Here is an 18,869-nt window from a genome sequence, read left to right as displayed (position 1 = left end):
ACTGGAGCACAAGTCAATATTCTCCCATACAGAGTCTTCAAGCAATTAAAAAGAAAGAAACTTCTCAAATCAACATCCAAACTTACTACTTACAGTGGAGAAAGATTGAAGGTTGTTGGCAAAGCACACATTAAATGTACTGTTAAAAGTAAGACAGCCATAATAGAATTTCAAATTGTGGAGACACATTCAAAGCCAATTATGGGTCTACCAGGCTGCCAACAAATGAATTTAATCAGAAGAGTTGACTTTATAGAGGACGATACACTCTCAGGCTACGCAGATGTATTTACTGGCTTAGGCTGCATGGAAGAGGAATATACTATAAAGGTCAATTCCAACATTAAACCTGTTGTACACGCAGCAAGGAAAGTCCCAGCGGCACTACGTGAGGAATTAAAAAATGAATTGAGAAGAATGGAAGAGGAGGGTGTCATTGGAAAAGTAGATCATCCCACTGCATGGGTCAACTCACTTGTTATTGTTGAAAAGAAAGGAGGCGGATTAAGGATATGTCTAGACCATAGAGACCTCAACAAAGCCATTCAAAGAGAACACTATCAATTACCTACTATAGAAGAAATAGCTAGTCGACTAAGTGGCAGTCAAGTGTTCACGGTATAAGATGCCTACTCTGCCTTTTGGCAAATTAAATTAGACAAGAGCTGTACAGATCTAACAACTTTTAACACACCTTTTGGTCGCAACAAGTTCCTTCGTCTACCATTTGGGCTAAACTCTTCTGCAGAAGTATTTGCAAAACGTTTCCACCAAGCTTTCGACGTTATAAAAGGGGTTGAGACATACATGGACGAAATACTTGTGAGCAGGTCAGGCAGACGCAAGTGGATAGAGAGAGATGACCTATTCTCTGCTGCTCAACATTAAAATTTACCAACAGTAGGCAGATGTTTGCGCTACTGGGTGGGCTCAATCTGTGACACCTCAGTCTGCGACCAAGGGGCTAGAGTCACCTAAGTAACCAGACAACTAGACTAAACTAAACTAACTAAAAGAAAGCAATAACAAACTTTAGTTTACGATAAATAAAACAAAAAGAAACTTTATTTACATGGAATCAAATAATAATAAAATATAATATATACACTAACCACTATAAACTACCCTCTAAATCTACACCACTACAAACACTACCAAACTAACTATCTGACACAAACTGATCAAAACAACTATCTAACTAAATCACCAAAACTACTACACTAGACCTAGATCTACAATAAACACACTACAATAAACTAGCCTAGATCTACAATATCCTACTATTTCACTCATAACACTAACACTAAAACAAGAATATCTTATCCTTAGGCTCAGTACCTTACTATTCACTAAGAACAGAACTGAGAAACAGACTATAAATTAAATATAACTAAGTTTACCAAGGCATAAAAAGAAACAAAATAACACTAGATTCTAGCTCCCCTAGAATTAGAATAGATCTAACAACAGTAGTTATAAACAGCAGCTCAAAGCAGCAACACAGCAGCTATAATAGGTACAGGTACAGGAATAAAAATATAATTATACGACAGACCACAAATATCTTCAGCTGTCACACAGACAGATATGGTACTGGCCACTGGTCAACTGTACACTGAACTGTTTTAAAACAGCGTGGCATCACTTTTTATACACAAAAAGCGGAAGTAGAAATAATAAGTTTGGCACTAGCCTATAAAAATAAAATATATAAAAATATAGCTCTGGGAGCACAAGCTCACATTCATCCCGCCTTAAATTTTTTGCGTCCTCGCAAAACAAAATACTAACAAACTACTTAAAATGCATTACATACATACTGCTGACATATTCTACCATCAAAGAAAATACACACGAAAATCTATTTCACACAAAAATATACATCTCCATGACATGACTTAGATTACATTGCTTTACAAGGACAAAAGCAAAAAAAAAAATACACTTCATCAGCTAAAAACACAAGAAAATACTCTTGATTCTGTACATTCTCAAATAGGTACAGCAACTACTAAGCTTTAAAAAAAGCTTTTAAATACACATGTAGATAACACATACTCATAGAGTTATTACAAACAAATACATCTTGATACATTGGAATGCAACCAACATATTAAATAAAAATTACAAATATACAAATGAAGAATTATGCTAGTATGGTGAGGAAACGAACTTCATTTCCTCCTCTCGTACATATCGGTAAGTACTGCCGTCTTCTGCCTCCACCATGTACCAGCCAGAAGCATACTTGGGTACTGCAGTAATTACAAAACATGAGGGTTCATACTGCATGAACATTCTTCCCTGGCCTCTGACTCTCTGTTCGACAAGAACTCTGCACCCAATGTTCAGAAGGTCGTTCCTTTTCTTCTGCAACTCAGGAACCTCATGGGAAAGCAAGGGGGATTCTGGTTGGACCGGATGAAACTGTAGGAAAGGATTTGTTTCCCTACCTCCTTCTGCATGATTACTGGAAGTGTCAGGTGAGGCAACTTCTGAATGAATCGACATCATTTCTGCCACTGCGGGATGGCTTCTGCGAACCAACGAATCAGGCACAGTGTTGGATCGCCTAGGATTCTGTGGCACCTCCACCGACAATTCTGTTGGCTTGGGGGCAGGTTGCAGTTGTACTGCCTGTGGTTGTTCAACTGAGGCAACCTGAACGTGATTCACTGCTGCAGTGACATCAGGGCAAGCTCGGGTGAAGTGGTCCCGGCTTCCACAATTCGAGCGGTTGCTTCTAGAAGGGTGTTGCTGGTGAGCCCGGTTCCCTGGCTTCTTTCGCTGAACTTGGAACCTGTTCTGCAGCCTGCAATTTCTTGCCAGATGGCCAGGTTTGCCACAAGTGTAGCATTTCCTGTTCTTCGTCGTTGGCCTCTTATGGTTAAGAGTGCGCTTTGTCTCCATGCGCTGTTGTGAGGTAATCTGTCTCACACTGCCGCTAATGTGATCAGGTTGATGGTTGTTGCAGTGGGGACAGCTATAGTTCTGTGGCCCTGAAAATTGTAGGCGCACAATCTGGGCTGCAAGCTCCTCCACTTGCTTGGAGAGCGCAGCTAGCTGGCCTTCAATCTTTATCTCACTGCATGTGACGTTGACTTGTGGTGCGACATCCTCGTCTTGTGCCCACCTAATGGCCATGTCTCTTAACGCCAGGAATTCAGTTTCTGGCCTGTCAAGTAGTCTCTCTCGCAGATCTCTCCTTAGGATCCTGTCACTGAGGTTTTCTACAAACTGGTCCCTCAGGATAGACTTGCTGAAGGGAGTTTCAGATAGAGCTCTCTGCCTGTCTGTGAGTGCTTCAAATGCCTGAAGGAGACGGTGTGAGTAAGTGCGGACAGACTCATACTGGTGCTGGCTTATTCGGAACAGCTGCCCAATCAGACAGTTGACGCTCCGCCTTTCTCCATAGGTGGAGCGTAGAACTTGTACAAGGGCATCTGGGCATGCCCTTGTCGTCTGAGGGTGACACCTAAGTTCGGCCTTCACTGCCTCACCTAGATGTGCAAAGAGGAAGTCACATTTTTCCTCTGGATGCACCATGTGTTGAGACTTCCAAGTTCTCTCAACATTTTGAAGGAACTCTTCAACTTCCCTGGCAGGACCATCATCATGGAAGCGCCGGATACTCATCTCTGTCCTAGGCACCAAGATCACTGTTTGAGACGGCTGCATTCTTGCTGCTGCTGCCTCGCTGTTCATCTACGTAACTACTCAACAAAACTAAAGCCTAATAACCTCTCAATAACAATACCAAAAAAACAACTAAACTAACACTATCTATACCGCCTATCAATGCCTAAACTCCTACGCAAACCTAATCTATCCCGATAAAAAAATACAAGTCTGGTCACTCAAGCACAGATCCCACTTCTGACACCAAAAATGTGAGCAGGTCAGGCAGGCGCGAGTGGCTAGAGAGATGACCTATTCTCTGCTGCTCAACATTAAAATTTACCAACAGTAGGCAGATGTTTGCGCTACTGGGTGGGCTCAATCTGTGACACCTCAGTCTGCGACCAAGGGGCTAGAGTCACCTAAGTAACCAGACAACTAGACTAAACTAAACTAACTAAAAGAAAGCAATAACAAACTTTAGTTTACGATAAATAAAACAAAAAGAAACTTTATTTACATGGAATCAAATAATAATAAAATATAATATATACACTAACCACTATAAACTACCCTCTAAATCTACACCACTACAAACACTACCAAACTAACTATCTGACACAAACTGATCAAAACAACTATCTAACTAAATCACCAAAACTACTACACTAGACCTAGATCTACAATAAACACACTACAATAAACTAGCCTAGATCTACAATATCCTACTATTTCACTCATAACACTAACACTAAAACAAGAATATCTTATCCTTAGGCTCAGTACCTTACTATTCACTAAGAACAGAACTGAGAAACAGACTATAAATTAAATATAACTAAGTTTACCAAGGCATAAAAAGAAACAAAATAACACTAGATTCTAGCTCCCCTAGAATTAGAATAGATCTAACAACAGTAGTTATAAACAGCAGCTCAAAGCAGCAACACAGCAGCTATAATAGGTACAGGTACAGGAATAAAAATATAATTATACGACAGACCACAAATATCTTCAGCTGTCACACAGACAGATATGGTACTGACCACTGGTCAACTGTACACTGAACTGTTTTAAAACAGCGTGGCATCACTTTTTATACACAAAAAGCGGAAGTAGAAATAATAAGTTTGGCACTAGCCTATAAAAATAAAATATATAAAAATATAGCTCTGGGAGCACAAGCTCACATACTGATAGCAGGTAGAACAATAGAAGACCACGATGATAGACTTAGGCAAGTTCTTGACATAGCAAGAAGGAAAGGAATCAAACTGAAGCCATCTAAATGTAGCCTAAGAGTACGACAAGTCAAGTTTGTTGGACATATCATTACAGATAGTGGTATAAAGCCTGATGACTCAAAGATTGAAGCAATACAATCCATGCCATACCCTACAGATCGCAAGGAACTAGAAAGATTTTTGGGTATGATTAATTATCTTGGTAAATTCTTACAGAACTTGTCAGAAATAACTGCCCCATTAAGAGAGTTACTTAAACAAGACAACGAGTGGATATGGTTGGAACAACATCAGAAGGCTGTTGATTATTTAAAGAGTTTGATCACAACCGCCCCAGTTTTAGCCTTTTATGATGTTTCACAGCCAGTCAAGTTGTCTGTGGATGCTTCACGGGAGGGACTTGGAGCAGTATTAATGCAGAATGAAAGGCCAGTGGCTTACGCCTCAAGTTCTCTTACAGACTGTGAAAAACGATATGCACAAATAGAAAAAGAAATGCTTGCCATTGTCTTCGGAGTTGAAAATTTCCATTACTATGTGTATGGACGTCCAATAAAGGTTGAAACAGATCACAAACCTTTGGAAGCGATTATCAAAAAGCCTTTGGCTTCTACACCACCTAGGCTTCAGCGGATGCTTCTTCGACTAATGAAATATGAAATACTGCTGGAATACAAGCCAGGCAAAGAAATGTCTATTCCAGACACACTGTCAAGAGCATCGCTACCAATCAAATATCCCTCAAGTGATGACTGGGATGCACAAGTTCATCTGATCGTCAATAGTTTACCCATGTCAGATGAATATATGAACATTTTTCAGCAGGCCACTGCAGATGATGCTGTTTTAAGGCTGTTAAAGAATAATATTATGATAGGCTGGCCAAACAAGAGAGCTGAAATTCCACAAGAAATTCGAGCATATTCAGGATTTATAGAAGAACTTAGTGAAAGCAATGGTTTACTTTTTAAAGGAGAAAGATTAATAGTACCAAAAGTATTGCAAAAAGAAATGCTTCAAAGACTGCACCAAGGTCATCTTGGGCGAGATAGATGTCTTGTTACAGCTAAGGAGGTGTTCTTCTGGCCTGGAATGTCTAAGCAGATTATAGACATGGTATCAACATGTGCAGTGTGTAACGAACACCAGAAGTCCCAGCAAAAGGAGCCATTGTTACCACATGATACTCCTGTACGTCCTTGGGAAAAAATTGGAGCTGATAATTTTGAGTATCTCGGTAAAAACTATTTGCTACTTGTAGATTACTATAGTAATTTTTTTGAGATAAATCTTATCCCAACACTAAAGGCTTCAGATGAAATCACTATTTGCTCGACATGGTATTCCAAGGGAAGTAATTAGTGACAATGGACCCTCATTTGCTTGTCAAGAATTTCTGAAATTTTCTAAAAGCTGGGGATTTAAGCACATTACGTCTAGCCCCAGATTTCCAAAATCTAATGGTATGGCAGAACGGGCCATACAAACAGTGAAACAGCTTCTAAATAAAGCTAGAACGTCGGGTCAAGACCCATATATGGCCCTCTTGCAATTTCGAAATGCTCCATGCCCTGATGGACCTTCACCTGCACGGCTGCTCATGGGCCGCCGTCTGAGGACAAATCTTCCGACAACGGAGGCCTATCTCAGACCTCAAATCCCAGACAAAAAAGAAAATGCTTGGAAAACAAGAAAAAGTAATCAAGCAAAATATTACAACAAAACAGCGAGGCGCACCGAGCGACCACACATTCAGCCTGGGAGCAAAGTGTGGATGCAAAAGAAGCCTGGCGATTTATGGGAACCAGCAGTGGTCATCTCAGAAGCGGAGACCCCGAGATCATACTGGGTAAAAACACCGAATGGGATAACTTACCGAAGAAATAGAAGGATGTTAAGAGACACATGTACAAAATCAAGGGTCATGCCTGATATTTTTGAAATGGACACCCCAGAGACAGTCATTAATGGTCAAACCACACAGCCAGAGAACGTGAGCGATACAAATGTGCAAAAGGAACAGACTAACACTACCAATCCGCCGCCTGCAATAACTCGATATGGCCACCAGTACGTTACCCTGACGCAGATAATTAGATACATGTATATCTTTTTATTATTATGCAATTTGTATATAATTAATGTCTATTTGTATACCTAGACTGTTGTTGTTTTTTTTACTACACATTTTATAATTTATATTGTTACTATTGATAATATTAACAATTGAACATTCTGTTGTGTTAAACATGTGTTCAGTTTACTCATTTATTTATAGTGAGACAGAAATCATTTGTATAGTCAATTGATATCTCAAAGCTTTTAAGGAGGGAGATGTGATAGTAAGTGTATGTGTTTTGCGTGGCTGGTAGTGCAGTGTGTGTGCCTGTGTATGAAATGACCAGTGGACCTTGAGTGTACATGCTTGAGTGAACAGCAGTGTGTCAGGGACTGTGTGTAAAAGGAAGTCAGAGTATAGAGAACAAGTGGCTGGAATAAAGAGCATAAAGAAGGACGAATAAAATCATTGTGTTTATTGAAGCTCGTGTTGTTTTAGTCTATTACAATACCTATGTGATATTAAGTTCACTGTAAATACTTGTTTCATGAAATAAAAAAAAACAAAAAAACTAACGTGAAAAAACTATTTACTGTTTATTCGTGAGGCCCCTATATCCCAACGGTCGATCAAACAAAAAATGCTAAGGCTGATAAAACTGTCAGTAAATTTACTATTGAACTGCTTCTCGTCGCGATGGACAAGCCGGCGATGAACGCTTATCTGGCAGTTCTGATGTTCTGTACGTTGCAATTCTTGAATCGTTTTAGAATGCAGACAAAACAGGTTGAATTGAACATTATTATTGCTTGAAAAGCAAGACGTTAATGAAGAAACTAACGAATCAAAATATGGAATGTACAGTCATATTCTGTAATAGGCCTAATCCCAAAATGCAAACATGTGGTTTTTGCTCGGTGTATCTGTCGACAGCGAAGTCTCGCAAGCACCAACTCATTACCAAGTTTGTCTGCCAGCTGTGTCACCTTACTCAGGATGCCATCCCTGAAGTGTTCCTCAGCATGGTCAAGTTGGTTTTTGATTATAACATTAATGTGACTGCTGATGTGCTGTTAAGCGGCCGCTTGTGATAAGATGGACAGACAGCAACATCACGGAAACTGGTTCAAGAACGGGTGAATATTTGACGACAATTAAAAGACAAAGCAGAAACCCATGAGAAGCAGACACTGATTACACATGCAATCGTTATTTTAAAACAGTCAAAGATCTTCTCAAAGTTGTGACTTTAAGCGCGAATTAATTCGTATTTCTCTGTCCATCGTGTCTCACACAAAAGATGTAAATTTAGCACAAACGCTCTCACTTGGTAGGCTACTGTATGGATGAAATAGATAATCTTCTTAATGACACCAACAGAATTATGTATATCTGAAACGTTATTCAGGTTAATGATAACAAGTTTAAGTCTGTGGGACTCGCAACGGACAAGGTCTGCTTTTGGAAATTTTTCGCGAATCCTAGCCTGAACACAGTTCTGAATGTTACCCATCACGGGGGCAGCCATCGTAGCCCTGACCGAGTAGTTTGTCCATGTCTAAACTACTCTAAACTATACACAATGTATTCGCTGACAAAGACGTTTGATACAGACAGTGCGTCTCTCTTAGCAACAGGGACACAACCAATGAATTCTTCTCGAATACAATCGCCATCAACAAATCCAACGCTCAAACACATCTATTCAGTGCCAGAGATATCTGCAGTCTCATTACCGAAATACCAAGAAAACGCAATTAATCCATGCTGCTGCCAGTGCTCCGTCGATACAAATCAACTTTTAGACTCAGATGGCATGGGAAGAACTTTCTTATATCTCTTCTGGAGTGGACGTCTTTAACCTGTTATCTTATTACGCGCTAACAATGACCGCAACTCCGCGAGACGTAAATACATTTACCAAGATAACTGCACTCCTCAATCTTGTTCAAAGAAACTTTGCCATAGGTTATATATCAAATCGAAAGATAGCTGGCAAGGATTTGTCCTCCAAGACAAAAAACAACAACACTTTTATCATATTCTAATAATAAGGCTTGTCTTCGAGTCCGAAGATAAGTGAGGAGTGCAGTATTTCCCGTGGCTGCGCAGCCCCAGCTGTAACCTACATATTTTGCCACATCCAGGGCAAGAATAACCATTGTCCGCAGGTGGTCGATTTAGATTTTCTTTTCGCCGTCTGCGTTTGTCCTCGGCAGCGTATTTTCTTTTGGTCTCAAATGTGTATCCCGCGGCCTTCGTGAGCGACCTCCAGCTGTCTCGTTCTGAGGCCGCATGCAACCAGGTGCTCTCTTCTATGTCAGCCAAGGAAAGTTGACGCCTAAGCTGGTCTTAGAAGGTCATATTCTATTCTAAACCTTTACTAAATATGGTAACTATAATAGTGTGCAAGTGAAAACAAATCGTCACGACTAACATGCTATAGAATATTGAATCGCAAGCCTATAATATAGCACACATGGTCGGACATGAACTGACAATTATAGCTTATCCTTATAAATTTTATTTCAGTGAAAGCACTACATATAAAGTTGCTTCCTAGCAGAAGTTAATTGATTTGAAGGTGTAAAAAAATGGTTAAAAGTTGGTTACTCTGAATTCAGAGGGGTGCACGTACATGGTCATCCATCAATTCCTGATAAGCCTATACATGGGCGTAGCCAGGACTTTTTTTCGGGGGGGGGGGGTTTAGGGGGGGATTTTTTTCTCCCCCCCTCGCGAAAAAAAATATTTGTATATATGTATGTGTGTGTGTGTTCATAATCTTTATTACATTCTGACCCTTCATTCTTTTGGAACACGTTTATTGTGCCCTAGAATAGGTTCTTCCTGGAGTTAGTGGAAAAATTATTGACTCCCCTCCATTGCCAGCAAGGGGCTCTGGGGGAGCTTTAGGAGCTCACCCTAGAGCGGGGCGGAGCCCCGCCGCCAAACACTATTTCTGGCATAGAATGTCAACAAAATGCATATTCTGAGGTATCTGCAGTGCATTTTCCTGCTATTAAAAAGTCTTATTTCAAAAATGTATGTGCTATTTTTACTGACTAAGACCCTCCCGCGCCGTTCGGCGCATTTGCCGTCAAGCTGTTTCCACAAAAATCTGTCACTGGTAATTTCTGAAGCCTCTTCCCACCTGCTCCGAGGACCTCCATGAATGTGTGGCGCCAAGTTGTACTAGGATGTCATCGCAACTCTTATTATGCGTAATTTATTTTGTCGGAGAACATGTCCCGCAAACCTCATGCGACGCTCTATCACAATTTTACTAAGGGGTCGACTCCCAGTTCGGCATAGGATTTCCTTGATTTAGACCCGACCTCAATAACTAACTCCTAAAATCTGTCTTAGCCATCTTTGTTGAGCCACATTTAGTGTTTTTCAATTTCGGCAGATGACTATTCACTGCACTTTATTAACGGAGCCCCGCAACTGGTAGAAATGTAACCTCTCTTGGATACGCTCTTGGAATTGGGTGACTGTAGTTTGCATTAGATTTTATATCGAAAATGGAAGTTTTATCGTCAAAATCATCTGTTAGAGATTTTAAACTAAAAATCTCAGGACTTTGTTGTTGTTTTTTTTAAATTCAAAACCCCAATTTATAGCTACGATCATAGAATTTGGTAACTGTAGTTTGCTTTAGAGTAATATTGATGATAGAGGTTTTCCACCTCAAAACGCTCTGTAGGGGGATTTTAAACTCAAAACCATCTGGAGGAAAGGAGTTTAAACTCAAAACCACCAATTCGCTTGGCTACGCTCAAATAATTTTAGTGTGTAATTTGCTTTTTTTTATATTGAAGAGGTATTTTTTAGCATCAAACCGTTGTGAAGGGGCTGAAGGGGGATATGAACTCAAAACCCCTTTTGGCAACGCTCATAGCATTTTGAGTGCGTAATTTGCTTTTTTTTTTTTTACATTGATGATGTTTTTTTTTTTAACTTAAACTCAAAACCCATATGGCTACGCTCTTAGATTTTAGAGTGTGTAATTTGCTTTTTTTTTTTTTTTTTTTATTGAAGATGTATTTTTTAGCTTCAAACTCCACTGGAGGGGAGTTTAAACTTAAAACTGAGTCAAAACCCATTTAGCTACGTTCATAACATTTTGAGTGCATAATTTGCTTTTTTTCCATATTGAAGAGGGGGTCTATCGTAAATTTTGGAGGGGTTTTAAAATCAAAATCTTCCTTAACTGTGCACTTGGAATTTGGGGATTATCGTTTGCATTTTGTGTGTGTTTTTTTGTTTTATAGAAGAGGGGGATTTAACTGCAAAAACCCCTGGTAGGGGGGTTTCAAACTCAAACCCCCCTGTTAGGGGCTTTAAACTGAAAACCCCCTGGTAGGGATTTTAAACTCTGAACCCCCTGGTAGTGGTTTTAAACCCAAAACCCCTTTAGCTGTGCTGGGGCAAGTGATGGTTTAGTATTAAAATCTCACCTAAAATTAACAAAATCAAAGCAAAAAAAACATGTCACTAAAGTCCGTCTTCCCCCCCCCCCCCGTGGTAGGGGGTTTCAAACTCAAAACCCCATGGTAGGGGTTTTAAACTCAAAACCCCTTTGGCTGCGCTGGGGCAAGTGATGGTTTAGTATTAAAATCTTACTAAAATAAAGAAAATCAAAGCAAAAAATCAGTCACTAAAGTCCGTCTCCCAGGGGGGGGGGGGATTTCATTTCGGGGGGGGGGGAACCCCCCCCCCTGGCTACGCCCATGAGCCTATAATAGGCTAGTCTACTACATCTGTACTTCAGTCACTAGTAGAAGCAATACTTGTTCAGTTGTTATTTAGATTTTGGTTGATCTGATGGTGCAAAAAATGGCTAGAATTTAGCTGCCCAGAATCCAGTGGGGTGCAAGTCCCCCTGCGGGCGCCCATGCGTCTCAATCATGCACACGATTAAAATTCTCAAATACCCTCCACCCATTTTCTGCATCCAAAGTTCTTGATCCACGATAAACAAGTAGGAATTTCAGGGTCTGATTTGAAGGGATAGTTGTGCAGTGGGTAAAATTTTAGCCTGCACCGGAATTAGGGAAATAAGAAAAGCACAAACACTGTGTTGTGTGTGTACAAATAATTCTCGGTGCCATACAAACAATCATACAATGTGTTGCGACATTTATTTGACGATTTGTGTATTGTACTTTAATTATTCTGAGTGAAGGAGAACATTTAATCACATATATTTAATCTGGATCTAGATTAGATTCTACATGCAATCTAACAATTATTCGGTAGCCTTGAATTCGGGATCAACAATGAGGTAGGCCCCATCCCTCCTCAAACTCAATCTTATCAATCTTTCAATCTACAGTGACTACAGTCTACACTCACTGGCGATACGCGGAAAAGTTATTTATAATTATCAGATTATAGACCTAGATTCGAATAATACAATTATAAATGGTATTATTGTAGGTGGTCAGATTAGAATAAACTATTTGAGACTGGGTATATAATAGATCTAAATTCTTTATAATTAGATTATTAGATTAGATAGAAATCTAGGATTCTAAATTCTAGGTCATAGGTCATAGTAGAAGTACTAGAAGTTAGACAATCTAGATCTAGTCCTAGTATCTAAATTATTATTATAATTCAAATTAATCAAATAATTATCATCAAGATCTCAATAGATCTAGACTCTAAATTCTAAATCTAGTATGATCTACTAGATCTAGATTCTAAATCTAGAAAAGTAGAGCTTACAAATCTAGAATTCCATATCTGCACAATTAGAATCTTCAGAATCTCTAGATCTATATTTGGTGGGTTTGACACAGAAGAATAAATGAGAAGGAAGGCAACTTGGTAGGCCAATTTAGATCTAAATATCTAGTTAATCTAGTGTACACTCAAGACCTGCAGCCATACTACAATAACACATAGTCATAGACCAAGGCACCAGTAATGTACAGTCACTACAGTGAAAAGAGATGCTGGTAAAATAGAGATAGTGTCCAAACCCAGGTTGTTTTGCATTTTAAGAGACACAAAATAGAGCAATGAGATTCATAACAAAGGAATATTCACATTTGACTAGAGTAACACCTTTAATAAAATCACTAAATTTAGAAAGCCTTCAGGATAGAAGACTCAAAAGTAAAGTAGCAATTATACATAAAACACTGAACCATCATCTTCTAATCTTCAAATTGAATACAAAAACAAAATCTAATAAAATACTCAGAAAGACACAAAGATAAAGGCATGTTCCTCATTCCCTATAATATAAAAAAAAAAACTAGGACAAATTTGTACAAATGTTCCTTCTTCCCTAGTGCTATTAGAGGATGGAATGGGTTGCCTGAGTCAGCCAGGAAAACCAATGACTTGGCAGAATTTGAGTCGTTGGTTAACATGCATGACTAGATGCATGATGCATAGGACGTAATCATCTTTTTTGAAGTAACGCCTGTATTATATTTAATAAGATAAAAAGATAAGTGCGGACACAAGACACCATCTCTAGGGGAAAAGTTTGTGTAGCTATCAGCAGGGTGGATGGTGCAGGCTGAAGAAATATCACACCTCAATACATATATCTAGATATATTTTACACCTAGTTATCTAGACAGACTAAAATAATAGTCAGTAGACCTCTCACCTAGGACTGGAATAGATGCATGGGGGTTAGCCTTAGCCTAGGCTTAGACATGTATCTATATTTTGGGAGTACACTATTAGTAATTGATTGGTTAAAACATATTTCTAAAAAAAATTGAGACTAGACCAATGTTTCTCAATTTATGTCATGCATTGTTCTGACAAAAAGTTTACATTTGTGTTTTATGAAAGTAAAGTGACATTATTACCAATGTTACTGTTAGCAGTGCTTTTGTGCTGATTTATTGAATTATGAGATGGCTGCAACAATATCAATTAAAAACATTGTCATGCAGAGTATGTTTCTGTCAACATGATTTATTCCTCCTTCTTAGATAAGAATGGTGGAATTTATAAATAATTTTTCATTACCAAAGCAGGGCTGCTTTAATAAAATGATTTACAATGATAAAGTCCATTACAGGCTCAAATGTCTTTCACACTTTAGTATAGAGCCTTTGGTACACTTCCATATTAAACTTTTTTTTTTTACCTTGTCCTGCACTCTTTTTTTTCTATATAGAATATGCACTGTAGACACCAGGAGAACCATTTCTGCATCTCAAAATGCAATTTGCAACACTCCTCCAGACCCCAGTTGGCCAGTGGGGGGAAAGCTGATGTGCTTTTTCTTTTGTAGGATGGACTTTACAAGCAATAGAGCACTGTTCTAATCTATTACACAAATACCTTGGCTACAAAATAAGTCTAAAGACTGACTAGATGCATTCTAATATAATATTTGTACAAGCTGTCTTTTAATTTTTGTATTGTTGGTAGTTTCAGCTAGGCATTGCAATCAACATGAATTCACTTGCAGGAACTTAGGAAAGAAAAATCATAATTTCAATAATTTGTATGATCCTAACATCCAGGGAGTTCTTTTTCTAATTTTTCCACAAGATTTATTCCTTCAGTACTGGTTATTAGTATTGCAATGCATTTGGTCTCATCACCACTAAACTCAGAGTAAGAGTTTGAGAGGCTCATCCTCCCTTTTAAAAGCCCTGGATAAAAACCCTGCAGTTGCTTATATGCATTAAATTTGTTTCCATTCAATAATAGGCCTAAAGAAAGCAACATATTGGGTTATAAAAGCTTGTTTTACACCCACCAAAAGAATGCTCAGCCAGAGTGCTTCATGTGATCCAAGACTTTGCAGGCTTTTTGGGATTTGTCTTAGCACCCAAACCTCTTTTTCAACTTATGAAGTCATTCATTTTCATATGGCTTCAGAGCATTGTTTATGACTTCTGCCTCCAAGCTGCAGATGTTTCCACATTGAGAATATAGTTTGACTGAGTTAGAGTCAGTTTACTCAATATAGACTTCTTGGCTAGCTGTTTCAAAGTCTACTCATCCCTACCCACCAGTATATACCAAGATAGAGTTGGTGGGGAAGGCATTAAATTAATAATTTTTTATGCTATGTCTCAAACATTGGTAAAAAAGGTGCCAGAGCTCTCTGGCATTTGTGTCAACTTGCTTTAAGTGAATATATGGCGCTATGGGTGATACAGATGGCTTTATTAGTCTGATGGACTCCTTTTCAACAAAATCCCAGACTTCACAGAGATTCAAACCTGAGACCACTCATTTCAGAAGCCAAGCGCTTGACCACTCTGCCATATTGACTATTAACTTAAGTTTGTGCATTCACTTATAGCTGCATGGTACAGGTATACAAAATATAGGCACGATATTACTCATTTTATTTTAATATTTGCTTACTCTACTTTCTCTTAACTTATAACACTCAGGGGTTCTTCATAAAAGATTTTACATAACTTGTGTATTAAATGTAGTCATTCATTATCATATTCAAATATGATTAGAGCTTTTTTAGAGTTGATGTTGGAATGTAGACAAGTTCATTAAGCCCATCTGCTGGATCTATCAATCCAATGAAGTACTTGAACATACTGATAACCATAAGTTACACTAAATTCATTTAAGATTTTTTTTTTTTGAATAAATAAATATTTAATTCACTGTTGATTGCATTTAATTCATTGAGCTCTTTGTTTTAATGCTTTGAAATAAAAAACTTATTATAAAAATGTAAAAATTTAATTTTTAATATCATTTTCAATAGTTTTAGAATGAGACTTTGCTAGTTCATATTTTAAAAATATAGCCAACAATAATTACACAATTGAACTAAATTAGTACTGATTATTTGCACTGTTGTTGTATATTATATAACACATTTTATTTATCTTTTTCCCCCCAGTACCAATGGTTTTAGCACAGAAGATGAAAGTCGATCAAGTCATGATCAAGTCTGTTGTTTAATTGATAACAATGAGAAGTGCACAAGGCAGGCTGGAAATGCCAGTTACAGTAAACGTATTCAAAATCAGGCTAGGAAATTGAAGCTTATTCGAGATGAAATGGTTAGTTTTAATGTCTTGAATATAAATAAATATATATGTATATATCTTTATGCAGATTGATTTTAGTTATAAATAATTGAAATGAAATTATATTTTATATTTTTTAAATTTTAGCGTTTATTTATTTTATTAGTGGGTTAGTTGCTAAGACATTTAGAAAGTGGCCTTGGCTTTTTCTTGTAGTGTGATATGCATTAGAAAAATAAGATGAGTTGCTTGTGATGCTGGGCCTTGGACAAATAGCTGTTGTGAAAATTTTACTTCAGTTTGGGAACCAATCTTTCATTCAGGCCGGGGGGGGGGGGGGGGGGGGGGATCCCTTCTGTCATCTAGGATCTCTATAGACATAGTTTTGACTCTGGTGGATATCAAAAATATGTAGCAGATGAACTCTTTGTGGTTGATTGGTTAGCATTCTTACAATTTTTTTTACTTATTAGGCTATAAATTTGCTCATATGGCATCAACCATCTTCATAATTGCATTTTATTTGTTTGTGTCAACGTTTGACATCTGTTTAAGTATTTTATAAATGATTATTCTCTGTTCACTGGTTTAACTATTGCTTAGCGCCTATTATGAAATAAAATAAATTATGTAATTTAAGCATATACTTTTAGTAGTGTTTAACTAGACATTTTTTTACCTTTATGTAGAGTCCTCACATCTACATCTGCGACTACCACAAGACACAGATACAGAACATAAGAACTAAGAGGAAACGCAAAGACAGTGAAGACGATCAGGGTTTTCATGATGGTGTGGAAGAAATAGTTGAGGTATTCATTATGTATTTATTTATGCATAATATTGTAATGAATCTCACTATCCAAGCTCACTGCAAACTGATCCACACGACACTACCAACTCAACAAGAAGACAAATCAGGGCTCCAAAATAACGTAACACTTTAATCTCCAATAAATCACAGCCAATACTCTACAACTGGCAACACAGACTTTACAAATATTTCTCCATATCAACTCTTGCAATGGCCTCTCTGCCTCATCCTGGACTTGCATCGGGTTCATCTGTTCAGAACTGACTTCACACACTGGGTTCATTGTGTCAGACTTGATCGCAGATCAAGATGTCAGCTCGTACTCGCAAGGTGTCTTGCACCATATCGTCATAATGCGCTATACAGAATCACACAGCTGAACAAAACTGAACAAAAGTCGTCTGTAGTAAACTCCATTGTAGTGAACCCCCATGGCCGCAGCACCTTTACTTTTTATATAGGTTCCCTAAAGGCCTTCTAGAACCCAAAAGGTCTCTTGTCTTTTCTAGTTGATATTTGATGTGACTGGCTTGAGTACTATTCACAACACAGATCCTTTCTGAACTGTCATGTTGTTACTTGTTGCAGCTGATAATCGCAACTCGTCATGGTTGATGATTCATCTAGCGTTGGCCTGGGGCAATTCGTATCAGCTCACTACACACACACACTACTACCCCTATCCGCACCACCAGAATTATAACAATATTCTAAATAACTTTCTGAAGCTAAAGTGTTAGGTTCCAACTATTCTGATAAGGGGTCTTGACAAGTTGGAGGTCCAGGTATCATGCCATGGATGGAACTTTATTATCTTCCTGATATCATGAAATTAAGGTTTCCTGTAGCTATTTCCGTGTTCATGCAATTGCCATTGTTTCAGCATTTTAGTGCAATAATATTAAAAACTCAACAGGAAGAATACCCTTTTTAAGTATCATTTTATTATGAAGATTTCAATATATATCTTTTTTTTTTTTTTGTTGTCAAAATTTCAATCTATGAAAAAAGAATTTTCGGATAACACTTTTTTTTGGCTACCGTAACACTTTTTTTTTTGTACACCCTATGGTCAGAAGGGTAAATGTTTTTTTCTAGATTAGATTGCTGTTTAAACAGAGGCTGAGATAGATTAAGTTTTGGAAGAGTCAGCATGCAAAATGTTCATTGACAAGTAAAAGTAGACTCACTTTCTATTGAACCTCGTATTTGAAATCTCTATTTGATTTAATAAGGGTTGACTGTTGCAATATTTTTGTGTCAAAGTTATCAATAAATTTAATCTTTTTTTTTCATTTTTGCAGATTGACTTTTACCAAATGCCCGTAAATACCTTACGCAAGTATAAGCGCCATTACAAGCTTCCTACACGTCCAGGGCTAAGTAAAGCTCAGTTAGCAGATGTAAGCATTTGTAATAAAATGTATTTTATTTTGCAGACTTCTGTAGACAGTATCTTGTTAACTGCATGTGCATACCTCATTAAACTAAGCAACAGAAATACTTTCTAAGGCCATTGAACTTGTTTTGAACTGATAAACCATGTATCATTTACTTTTGTTTAGTCAATGGTCTAAAAGTCTAGACCAAATAAAGACAAAGATTAAAGTTGGAAAATTTAGAATTTATAGTAAGAGAAGTAGATGTGTTCCTCTAGTAAGGTTGAGGGACTAAGGTCTGGTAGGATTAGATTTTTTTTTTTTTACCTAGTAATGGAACATTTCTTCAATTATTTGTATTTTAATATATTTATCTATTTCCTCTCAGGCAGTTGCAAGTCATTTTAAAACCATACCTGTGATGGAGAAGGAAACATTGCAAATGTTTTTTTATACTACCAAGACAAAAAGATTTGAAAACAAAGATTCCACATAATCTGTAGAGATTAACACAGTTTCTTATGAATGACGATTGCTATGTACATTTTTTGTCTGACAATGTTGGCTAATATCTTATTTTATTCTCAGAATTATAAATCTTTTAGTTGGCAAGTAATTAAAAACACATACTTATCTCTAATTTTTCTTTTTTTTTTTCTGTGTTTACTCCTTGTTAGTAAAATTCATTCTAGAAAACTGACTTAATCTTAATGAAATGGTATTTACATTTACAAAGTTGACTAGAGAAAACTCCAAATA

The 18,869-nt window shown here is 37.6% G+C and overlaps 1 protein-coding gene across 1 annotated transcript; it reads left to right on the top strand.

Moving 5' to 3' along the window:
• The first annotated feature begins 11,984 nt into the window (after window positions 1-11,984).
• On the top strand, window positions 11,985-18,750 carry LOC106074942 (histone deacetylase complex subunit SAP30 homolog). The gene is made up of 5 exons (XM_056038618.1): window positions 11,985-12,211; window positions 15,788-15,950; window positions 16,607-16,729; window positions 18,036-18,134; window positions 18,499-18,750. The coding sequence occupies exons 1-5, from the start codon at window positions 12,162-12,164 to the stop codon at window positions 18,604-18,606; spliced, it is 543 nt and encodes a 180-aa protein (XP_055894593.1). The 5' UTR covers window positions 11,985-12,161; the 3' UTR covers window positions 18,607-18,750.
• Window positions 18,751-18,869: the final 119 nt, after the last annotated feature.

This window comes from Biomphalaria glabrata, chromosome 8 (assembly GCF_947242115.1).
Source record: "Biomphalaria glabrata chromosome 8, xgBioGlab47.1, whole genome shotgun sequence".
NCBI lineage: Eukaryota > Metazoa > Mollusca > Gastropoda > Planorbidae > Biomphalaria > Biomphalaria glabrata.
Note: the sequence above shows the minus strand (reverse complement) of the source record. Positions and strands in the feature narration are given on the sequence as shown.